Raw genomic sequence first — 10,000 nt, 5'->3', positions numbered from 1 at the left:
TCAAGAGCAGCTCTGAGGTACAGCTGTAGCATACACACACACACACACACACACACACACACTCACACGCACACACGTGTGTCACACACTCACACTAACACACACACACACACACACACACAGTAACACACACACACTAACACACTACACAGCATCTTCTCCCTGATCAAGAGCAGCTCTGAGGTACAGCTGTAGCATACACACACACACAGAGTAACACACACACACACACACACACACAGTAACACACACACACACACACACACACACAGAGTACCACACACACCCTAACACACTACACAGCATCTTCTCCCTGATCAAGAGCAGCTCTGAGGTACAGCTGTAGCATACACACACACACACACACACACACACTCACACGCACACACGTGTGTCACACACTCACACTAACACACACACACACACACACACACAGTAACACACACACACTAACACACTACACAGCATCTTCTCCCTGATCAAGAGCAGCTCTGAGGTACAGCTGTAGCATACACACACACACAGAGTAACACACACACACACACACACACACAGTAACACACACACACACACACACACAGAGTAACACACACACCCTAACACACTACACAGCATCTTCTCCCTGATCAAGAGCAGCTCTGAGGTACAGCTGTAGCACACACACACACACAGAGTAACACACACACACAGTAACACACACACACTAACACACTACACAGCATCTTCTCCCTGATCAAGAGCAGCTCTGAGGTACAGCTGTAGCACACACACACACACACACACACACAGTAACACACACTCTCTCTCTCCTCTCTCTCTCTGAGCAGGAGGTCTCCGTGCAGGAGGAGGTGGAGATGATGATGGAGAGCCTACTGGACGTGCTGCTGCAGACCCTCCTGTCAATCATGAGCCGGTCCCAGGCCCAGGAGGCGGGGCGGAGCCAGCGCTGCCCGCAGTGCACTGCTGAGATCACCGTAACTAATCACATGTTTCTCTTCCCCTGTCAATCATTCTCTGACCCCTCCTACCTCACTAGCTGTCCAGCCCGTTGGTCTTTAGCAGTTGTGTAGTTTCAGCGCATCTCTGTTTAAGTGAAATCAGGTTTAAATGCCTTTGGCAGAGTGCTGAATTCAAAGCAGCCTGGTACTCGTGCTGTTCTGCCTCTATTTGTGGGTAATGGTGGGTAATGGCGGCTCTGGTCCGGTTTGTGGATAATGGCGGCTCTGGTCCGGTTTGTGGGTAATGGTGGGTAATGGCGGCTCTGGTCCAGGTTGAGGGTAATGGCAGCTCTGGTCCAGGTTGAGGGTAATGGTGGCTCTGGTCCAGGCTGAGGGTAATGGCGGCTCTGGTCCAGGTTGAGGGTAATGGCGGCTCTGGTCCAGGTTGAGGGTAATGGCGGCTCTGGTCCGGTTTGTGGGTAATGGCGGCTCTGGTCCAGGTTGAGGGTAATGGTGGCTCTGGTCCAGGTTGTGGGTAAAGGCGGCTCTGGTCCAGGTTGAGGGTAATGGCGGCTCAGGTCCAGGTTGAGGGTAATGGCGGCTCTGGTCCAGGTTGAGGGTAATGGCGGCTCTGGTCCAGGTTGAGGGTAATGGCGGCTCTGGTCCAGGTTGAGGGTAATGGCGGCTCTGGTCCAGGTTGAGGGTAATGGCGGCTCTGGTCCAGGTTGAGGGTAATGGTGGCTCTGGTCCAGGTTGAGGGTAATGGCGGCTCTGGTCCAGGTTGAGGGTAATGGTGGCTCTGGTCCAGGTTGAGGGTAATGGCGGCTCTGGTCCAGGTTGAGGGTAATGGCGGCTCTGGTCCGGTTTGTGGGTAATGGTGGGTAATGGCGGCTCTGGTCCGGTTTGTGGGTAATGGTGGGTAATGGCGGCTCTGGTCCAGGTTGAGGGTAATGGTGGTTCTGGTCCAGGTTGAGGGTAATGGTGGTTCTGGTCCAGGTTGAGGGTAATGGCGGCTCTGGTCCAGGTTGAGGGTAATGGCGGCTCTGGTCCAGGTTGAGGGTAATGGCGGCTCTGGTCCAGGTTGAGGGTAATGGTGGCTCTGGTCCAGGTTGAGGGTAATGGCGGCTCTGGTCCGGTTTGTGGGTAATGGTGGGTAATGACGACTCTGGTCCGGTTGTGGTTGTGTGATGTGGTGTTTCGCGCCCGCGGGGTGGCAGAGTGGCGTGGCGGCGGGGCGGCGTGGCGGCGGGGCGGCGGAGTGGCGGGTGGCGGGGTGGTCGGGTGGGGGTGGTGGGGCGGCTGGGCGGCGGGTGGCGGGGTGGCGGGACGGCGGGTGGCCGGGTGGCGAGGTGGCCGGGTGGCGGGGTGGCCGGGTGGCAGGGTGGCGGGGTGGCGGGACGTGGGTGCGTCTGACGCGCGGCTCTCTCTGGTTGCCAGGGCGAGTACGTGTCCTGCCTCCTGTCTCTGCTGCGCCAGATGACCGACGTTCACTTCCAGCACCTGCTGAACACCTTCCAGAGCACCGAGGAGCTGAAGGTACGAGCCACGCCCACTGACCACGCCCACACACTCACATTACCTGGGCTATGAGTCACACCCAAAGGCCACGCCCACATACATTATCTGGGTTATACTATATAACAGGTGTGTGTGTGTGTGTGTGTGCGTGCGCGTGCGCGTGTATGTGTGTGTGCGTGTGTGTATGTGTGTGGTCATATGGCTCCTGTCGTTTCCAGGACTTCCTGTTGAAGATCTTCTGTGTGTTCCGTAACCTGATGAAGCCCAACATCTTCCCCAGAGACTGGAATGTGATGCGGCTCCTCACCAGCCAGTAAGTCTGCAGAGTGGTCCGGTCCGGTCCGGTCCAGTTTGGTTCAGTCCAGTCCGGTCCGGTCCCATGCGGTCTGGTTCAGTGCAGTTCGGTGTGGGAAAGTCACACAGCACTCAGGCCTATGAAATTCTAAATATATCTGCAGTTATGGAGTATAATTCCAGTCTAAAATATACAGAAGATGTCTGATCTGTGCCATGTCGATTTCAGAGAGGAAAACAAGGCAGATTTTTTCCTGAAAGTAGTCTCTGGTGCAGGTAGCTTTGCGCTGGATTATTTTGGGCGGGCGGGATGGTCCTGTCAGAAGCACGCTTGACAGGGTTCGATTTTTTGTTTCCCCTCCTGCAGCATCATCGTGACCACGACCCAGCAGCTGTCCCCTGCTCTGCACAAGAACTTCACAGAGACCGACTTTGACTTTAAGGTACGGGATTTAGGGGAACCTGATGTAGACTGTGTGATATAGTTTAATACTGACTTAGACTGTGTGGTATAGTGTAATACTGACTTAGACTGTGTGGTATAGTGTAGTACTGACTTAGACTGTGTGGTATAGTGTAGTACTGACTTAGACTGTGTGGTATAGTGTAGTACTGACTTAGACTGTGTGGTATAGTGTAGTACTGACTTAGACTGTGTGGTATAGTGTAGTACTGACTTAGACTGTGTGGTATAGTGTAGTACTGACTTAGACTGTGTGGTATAGTGTAGTACTGACTTAGACTGTGTGGTATAGTGTAGTACTGACTTAGACTGTGTGATATAGTGTAGTACTGACTTAGACTGTGTGATATAGTGTAGTACTGACTTAGACTGTGTGGTATAGTGTAGTACTGACTTAGACTGTGTGGTATAGTGTAGTTCTGACTTAGACTGTGTGATATAGTGTAGTACTGACTTAGACTGTGTGATATAATGTAGTATTGACTTAGACTGTGCTATATTGTGTAGTCCTGATATATAGACAGCATGCAGTTATGTGCGTGCGGACTGCGTGACTAAGACTGGTCTGTGGAGTAAATGCCTGATCTCTGCTGTCTGTCTGTCCTGTCTGACAGGTGTGGAATTCCTTCTTTAGTCTGGCTGTGCTCTACATCAACCAGCCCTGCCTACAGCTAGAGGGCCTCACCCCAGTGAAGAGAAACAAAGTGCTGGACAGGTATACACACGCACACACACACACACGCATGCGCACACACACACACACATGTGCACACACACGTGCACACACACACACACACACACGTGCGCGACACATAGGTAATCATAATCATTGTTACTCCCTTTCATTTATCACCATATCTGAAGCAGAAATACTGTATGCCTATAGCACAGACAGTATATTACTTTAGTTCAGTTCAGACAGTATATTACTTTTATTCAGTACAGACAGTATATTGCTGTAGTTCAGTTCAGACAGTATATTACTTGTATTCAGTACAGACAGTATATTGCTGTAGTTCAGTACAGACAGTATATTACTGTAGTTTTGTAGAGACAGTACATTACTTTTATTCAGTGCAAACCGTATATGTTGTGTAAGTCAGCACAGATGGGATATTACTGTAATTATGTGGCTGTGAAAGAAGGTTTCCTGTTAGTTCTGATTATATTGAATCCCCCCCCCCCCCCAGCAGGTATGGGGACATGAGGGTGTTGATGGCCTACGAGCTCTACAGCATGTGGCAGAACCTCGGTGAGTCTCTAAGCCTCGAATCCCTGAATGTGGACCCCTGAGCCCTAAGTCCCTGAACTCTGAGTCCCTGAGCCCTGCGTCCCTGAGCCTTGAATCCCTGAGCCTGAGTCCCTGGGTCCTGAAACCCTGAATCTGGACCCCTGAGCTCTGAGTCCCTGAGCTCTGAGTCCCTACTCAGACCCACTCCTGCATACTGTCATTTCCACATGTCTTCTGTAAGAGTGTTTACATGGCAGCAGGAGGCAGTGCGGTTATGTAGCTCTGTGCTAACCTAACTCTCAGAATAACTGCGTCTGAAGCTGGGTCTGCTGAGCTGGGTTTGCTGAGCTGGGTTTGCATTTTTTTCCTGAGACACATAAAATGAATGGTTGGAAGCTTGTGATGGTTTATATTTCATTTGTGTGCTGTTAGATATGTGATATGTGCTCTGTTTCAGTCTGATATGTGATGTGTGCTCTGTTTTAGTCTGATATGTGATATGTGCTCTGTTTTAGTCAGATATGTGATATGTGCTCTGTTTTAGTCAGATATGTGATGTGTGCTCTGTTTTAGTCTGATATGTGATATGTGCTCTGTTTCAGTCAGATATGTGATATGTGCTCTGTTTTAGTCAGATATGTGATGTGTGCTGTGTTTTAGTCTGATATGTGATATGTGCTCTGTTTTAGTCTGATATGTGATATGTGCTCTGTTTTAGTCAGATATGTGATATGTGCTCTGTTTTAGTCAGATATGTGATATGTGCCCTGTTTTAGTCAGATATGTGATGTGTGCTCTGTTTTAGTCAGATATGTGATGTGTGCTCTGTTTTAGTCAGATATGAGATATGTGCTCTGTTTTAGTCTGATATGTGATATGTGCTCTGTTTTAGTCTGATATGTGATATGTGCTCTGTTTTAGTCAGATATGTGATATGTGCTCTGTTTTAGTCAGATATGTGATATGTGCTCTGTTTTAGTCTGATATGTGATATGTGCTCTGTTTTAGTCAGATACGTGATATGTGCTCTGTCCGTCTCTCAGGGGAGAACAAGATGCACTTCATCCCTGGAATGATCGGGCCGTTCCTGGGGGTGACGCTGGTGCCGCAGGGTGAGGTTCGAGACATCATGATCCCCATCTTCCATGACATGATGGACTGGGAACAGGGCAAGAATGGAAACTTCAAACAGGTTAGCGCCCCTCCTCTCTATCTTACTCTCTGTCTCCCTCTCTCTCTCTTTCTCTGTATCTCTCTCTCTCTTTCTCTGTTTCTCTCTCTGTATCTCTCTCTCTCTGTCTCTCCCTCTCTCTCTTTCTCTGTATCTCTCTCTCTGTCTCTTTCTCTATCTCACTCTGTATCTCTCTCTATCTTACTCTCTGTATCTCTCTCTCTCTCAGCTTTGTATCTCTTGTATGAGTCAGTCACAGTGTGATTAGTCATGAATGGCTGCACATTTCTCTGAATCAGTGCTGTGGGAGAGCAAAGGATGCTGGGGGATTATTTGCCCTTCTCTTGTCTGAGTATCTGTCCTCGTTTCCTGTGCGAGGGGGCGTGTCTCAGTCTCCCCGCTCTGCTCTTCCTGCAGGTGGAGGCGGAGCTTATCGATAAGCTGGACAGCCTGGTGTCAGAGGGGAAAGGAGACGAGAGCTACCGCGAGCTGTTCGGCCTGCTGTGAGACCAGCCCCGCCCACTTACTGTCACTCAACCAGCCCCGCCCCCTTACTGTCACTCAACCAGCCCCGCCCCCTTACTGTCACTCAACCAGTCCCGCCCCCTTACTGTCACTCAACCAGCCCCGCCCCCTTACTGTCAGTCAACCAGCCCGCCCCTTACTGTCATCAACCAGCCCCGCCCCTTACTGTCACTCAACCAGCCCCGCCCCCTTACTGTCACTCAACCAGCCCCGCCCACTTACTGTCAGTCAACCAGCCCCGCCCCCTTACTGTCACTTAACCAGCTCTGCCCACAACCAGCCCTGCCCACTTACTGTCAGTCAACCAGCCCCGCCCACTTACTGTCAGTCAACCAGCCCCACCCACTTACTGTCACTCAACCAGCCCCACCCACAACCAGCCCCGCCCACTTACTGTCACTCAACCAGCCCCACCCACACCAGCCTTACTGTCAGTCAACCAGCCCGCCCCTTACTGTCAGTCAACCAGCCCCGCCCCTTACTGTCATCAACCAGCCCCACCCACTTACTGTCACTCAACCAGCCCCACCCACTCACTGTCAGTCAACCAGCCCCGCCCCCTTACTGTCACTTAACCAGCCCTGCCCACAACCAGCCCCGCCCACTCACTGTCACACAAATAGCCCTGCCCACTCACTGGGGTACTACCAGCCCCGCCCACTTACTGTCACACAAATAGCCCCGTCCACTCACTGTGACACTACCAGCCCCACCCACATGGCTTTTCACTTTGCATGTGCTGAATGTGTATTTGGATCGGTGCACTTGTGTACACTAGGGCTGGGGGCTGTAGATGTTAAATGCAGATCTTGGTGAAATTGAGTGCCTCTGATCTGATCCTCCTCTCCTGTTCTCTCTGATTCCGGGATTAGGACCCAGCTCTTTGGACCCTATCCCAGGTAAGACTGCACCACTGTAGCTCAATACTGTGCTGTTATTGCAGTGGGTGTGTGAGTGTGTGTGTGCATGTGTGTGTGAGTGTGTATGTGAGTGTGTGTAACCCTAACCTTAAATTGTACTCTATGGTTCCTGTCCAGCCTGTTGGAGAAGATTGAGCAGGAGACATGGAGGGAGACGGGCGTGTCCTTCGTCACCTCCGTCACACGGCTCATGGAGCGGCTGCTGGACTACAGGTGAACCCCAAACCCACACCTGTGTTACAGGAGAACCCCAAACCCACACCTGCATTACAGGTTATCCCCAAACCCACACCTGCATTACAGGAGAACCCCAAACCCACACCTGCATTACAGGAGAACCCCAAACTCACACCTGTGTTACAGATGAACCCGTAACCCACGCTGTGGTGCTACACGTCAGGTCTCTGATACTCCATATTCTCCCTCTCCTGTTCCAGGGATTCTTTGAAAGGAGATGAGATAGAAAGCAAGAAAATCGGCTGCACTGTGAATTTGCTGGTGAGCCCTCTTCCTTCCTCCTTGCTTCCTCATCATCCTCGTTTTCTTCTCTCTCTGTCCTGCTCATTGTGTGAGAGGGATGTTAGTGATTATGTTTCAGCTTTCTGAATGCCGGAGAACATTTTACCATTGCTGTGAAATTATCAATGTCTGGACACAGATACATTCTAGTAACTCTGAATCACTTGCTGTGACAAATATACTCAAATGTGTGGATCACACAGAGACATTCTCCGACGGTCCCAGCTTTCACACTTCTTCCTTCAGGAACTTCTACAAGGTAGAGTCAACGAGGAGGTGTGGAATCCGACATCAGTTGTAATGCAGTGGCAGCGAACTAGGGTGCAGGTCTGTCGTGCAGGTGTGGGGGTATGAGTGGGTGCAGGTTTAAGTGCAGGTGTGGCAGTATGAGTGGGTGCAGGTTTAAGTGCAGGTGTGGCGGTATGAGTGGGTGCAGGTTTAAGTGTGTTCGGCCCTTGTGTCGAGGGTGCTGCTGTGTACTGAGCGTGCGTGAGGAGCTGGAGACCCCAGAGTGTGGCAGCTGCAGGGGCTCAGCCAGGTCTCTATACAGGCAGGTCCAACCTGACACAGTATTCAGCAGGAGGTCCAGCCATCACGTCTTCAAGGGCAGGTGTCCGAGCCTACACAGTACTACAGGGCAGTGCCACAGGCCTATACAAGTTCACAGGGGAGGTACCTAACCCTATCACAGTGCTTCACAGGGAAGGTCCACGCCCTATACACGAGTACGTCAGGGCAGTACACCTTGACACTACTTCACAGGAGGTCCACCTATAGCGCACAGTACTTCACAGGGGCAGGTACCAACCCTATACACGTGCTTCAACAGAGGCAAGGCCCACCCTTACAGTGCTTCAGAGGCAGTCCCGACCTTCACACTACTCACAGGGCAAGGACCCACCCTATACAGCCACACAGTACTTCACAAGCAGGTACACAACCCTATACACACAGTACTTCAACAAGGCAGGTCCCCAAACCCCTATACCACACCCACGTACTTCAACAAGGGCAAGGTACCCACAAACCCCTATACACACAGTACTTCAACAAGGGCAAGGTACCCACAAACCCCTATACACACACTACTTCAACAAGGGCAAGGTACCCACAAACCCCTATACACACACTACTTCAACAAGGGCAAGGTACCCACAAACCCCTATACACACACACACAGTACTTCAACAAGGGCCAGGTACCCACAAACCCCTATACACACTACTTCAACAAGGCAGGTCCACAAACCCTATACACACTACTTCAACAAGGGCAAGGTACCCACAAACCCCTATACACACAGTACTTCAACAAGGGCAAGGTACCCACAAGCCCCTATACACACACACAAAGTACTTCAACACGGGCAAGATACCCACACCCCTATACACACAGTACTTCAACAAGGGCAAGGTACCCATAAGCCCCTATACACACACACACACACACACAGTACTTCAACAAGGGCAAGGTACCCACAAACCCCTATACACACACTACAGGGCAGCCACAACCCTATCACACACACATACACACACTGGTTACAGCGCCCACAAACCCCTATACACAGGCGCACACACACACACACACACACATTACTTCAACAAGGACAAGGTACCCACAAACCCCTATACACATGCACACGCACACACACTGCTGCTTCAACAAGGGCAAGGTACCCACAAACCCCTATACACACACACACTACTTCAACAAAGGCAAGGTACCCACAAACCCCTACACACACAGTCACACACACTCTGCTGCTTCAACAAGGGCATGGTACCCACAAACCCCTATACACACACACACACACACACTACTTCAACAAAGGCAAGGTACCCACAAACCCCTATACACATGCACACGCACACACACTGCTGCTTCAACAAGGGCAATGTACCTACAAACCAGTGTATACACACACACACTACTTCAACAAGGACAAGGTACCCACAAAACCCTATACACACACACACACACACACACACACACAAACACACTACTTCAACGAGGGCAAGGTACCTACAAACCCTTATATACACACAAACATTACTTCAACAAGTGCAGGGTACCTACAAACCCCTATACACACACGCAAACACACTCACTACTTTAACAAGGGCAAGGTACCATAAAACCCATACACAAACACGCACTACTCACATGCACATGTATGTGCACAATTACACACATTTTCAGGAAAGGGAAGAGGGAAAGGATATATGTTTTGGGCATGTACAGTATCTTTGTGTAAGGGCTGTGTGTGTGTGTGTGTGTGTGTGTGTACGTGTACGCAGTGTTGGGAGTACGGGATTCCTCTGTGCAGAGAACTGGCCTTCCAATATGAGCTGCTGTATGACTACCAGAGCCTGAGCTGATCGGTGAGTGTCACTGGCACCCTGAGCACACCTGAAGCTG

At 50.8% G+C, this 10,000-nt stretch overlaps 1 protein-coding gene across 1 annotated transcript in view; it reads left to right on the top strand.

Moving 5' to 3' along the window:
- LOC135235035 (dedicator of cytokinesis protein 3-like) overlaps positions 1-10,000 on the top strand; it is a 76,801-nt gene that overhangs the window by 54,108 nt on the left and 12,693 nt on the right. Inside the window, exons 26-37 of the mRNA XM_064300233.1 lie at positions 1-17; positions 828-974; positions 2,376-2,474; positions 2,675-2,769; positions 3,118-3,193; positions 3,828-3,928; positions 4,407-4,465; positions 5,488-5,636; positions 6,033-6,118; positions 7,013-7,039; positions 7,178-7,273; positions 7,498-7,639. The exon at positions 1-17 is cut by the window's left edge and continues 111 nt beyond it. Coding sequence (XP_064156303.1) covers positions 1-17; positions 828-974; positions 2,376-2,474; positions 2,675-2,769; positions 3,118-3,193; positions 3,828-3,928; positions 4,407-4,465; positions 5,488-5,636; positions 6,033-6,118; positions 7,013-7,039; positions 7,178-7,273; positions 7,498-7,639 — 1,094 coding nt within the window. The remainder of the gene's footprint in view (positions 18-827; positions 975-2,375; positions 2,475-2,674; positions 2,770-3,117; positions 3,194-3,827; positions 3,929-4,406; positions 4,466-5,487; positions 5,637-6,032; positions 6,119-7,012; positions 7,040-7,177; positions 7,274-7,497; positions 7,640-10,000) is intronic.

The sequence above is a fragment of the Anguilla rostrata genome, chromosome 11 (genome assembly GCF_018555375.3).
Source record: "Anguilla rostrata isolate EN2019 chromosome 11, ASM1855537v3, whole genome shotgun sequence".
Lineage (NCBI taxonomy): Eukaryota > Metazoa > Chordata > Actinopteri > Anguilliformes > Anguillidae > Anguilla > Anguilla rostrata.
Note: the sequence above shows the minus strand (reverse complement) of the source record. Positions and strands in the feature narration are given on the sequence as shown.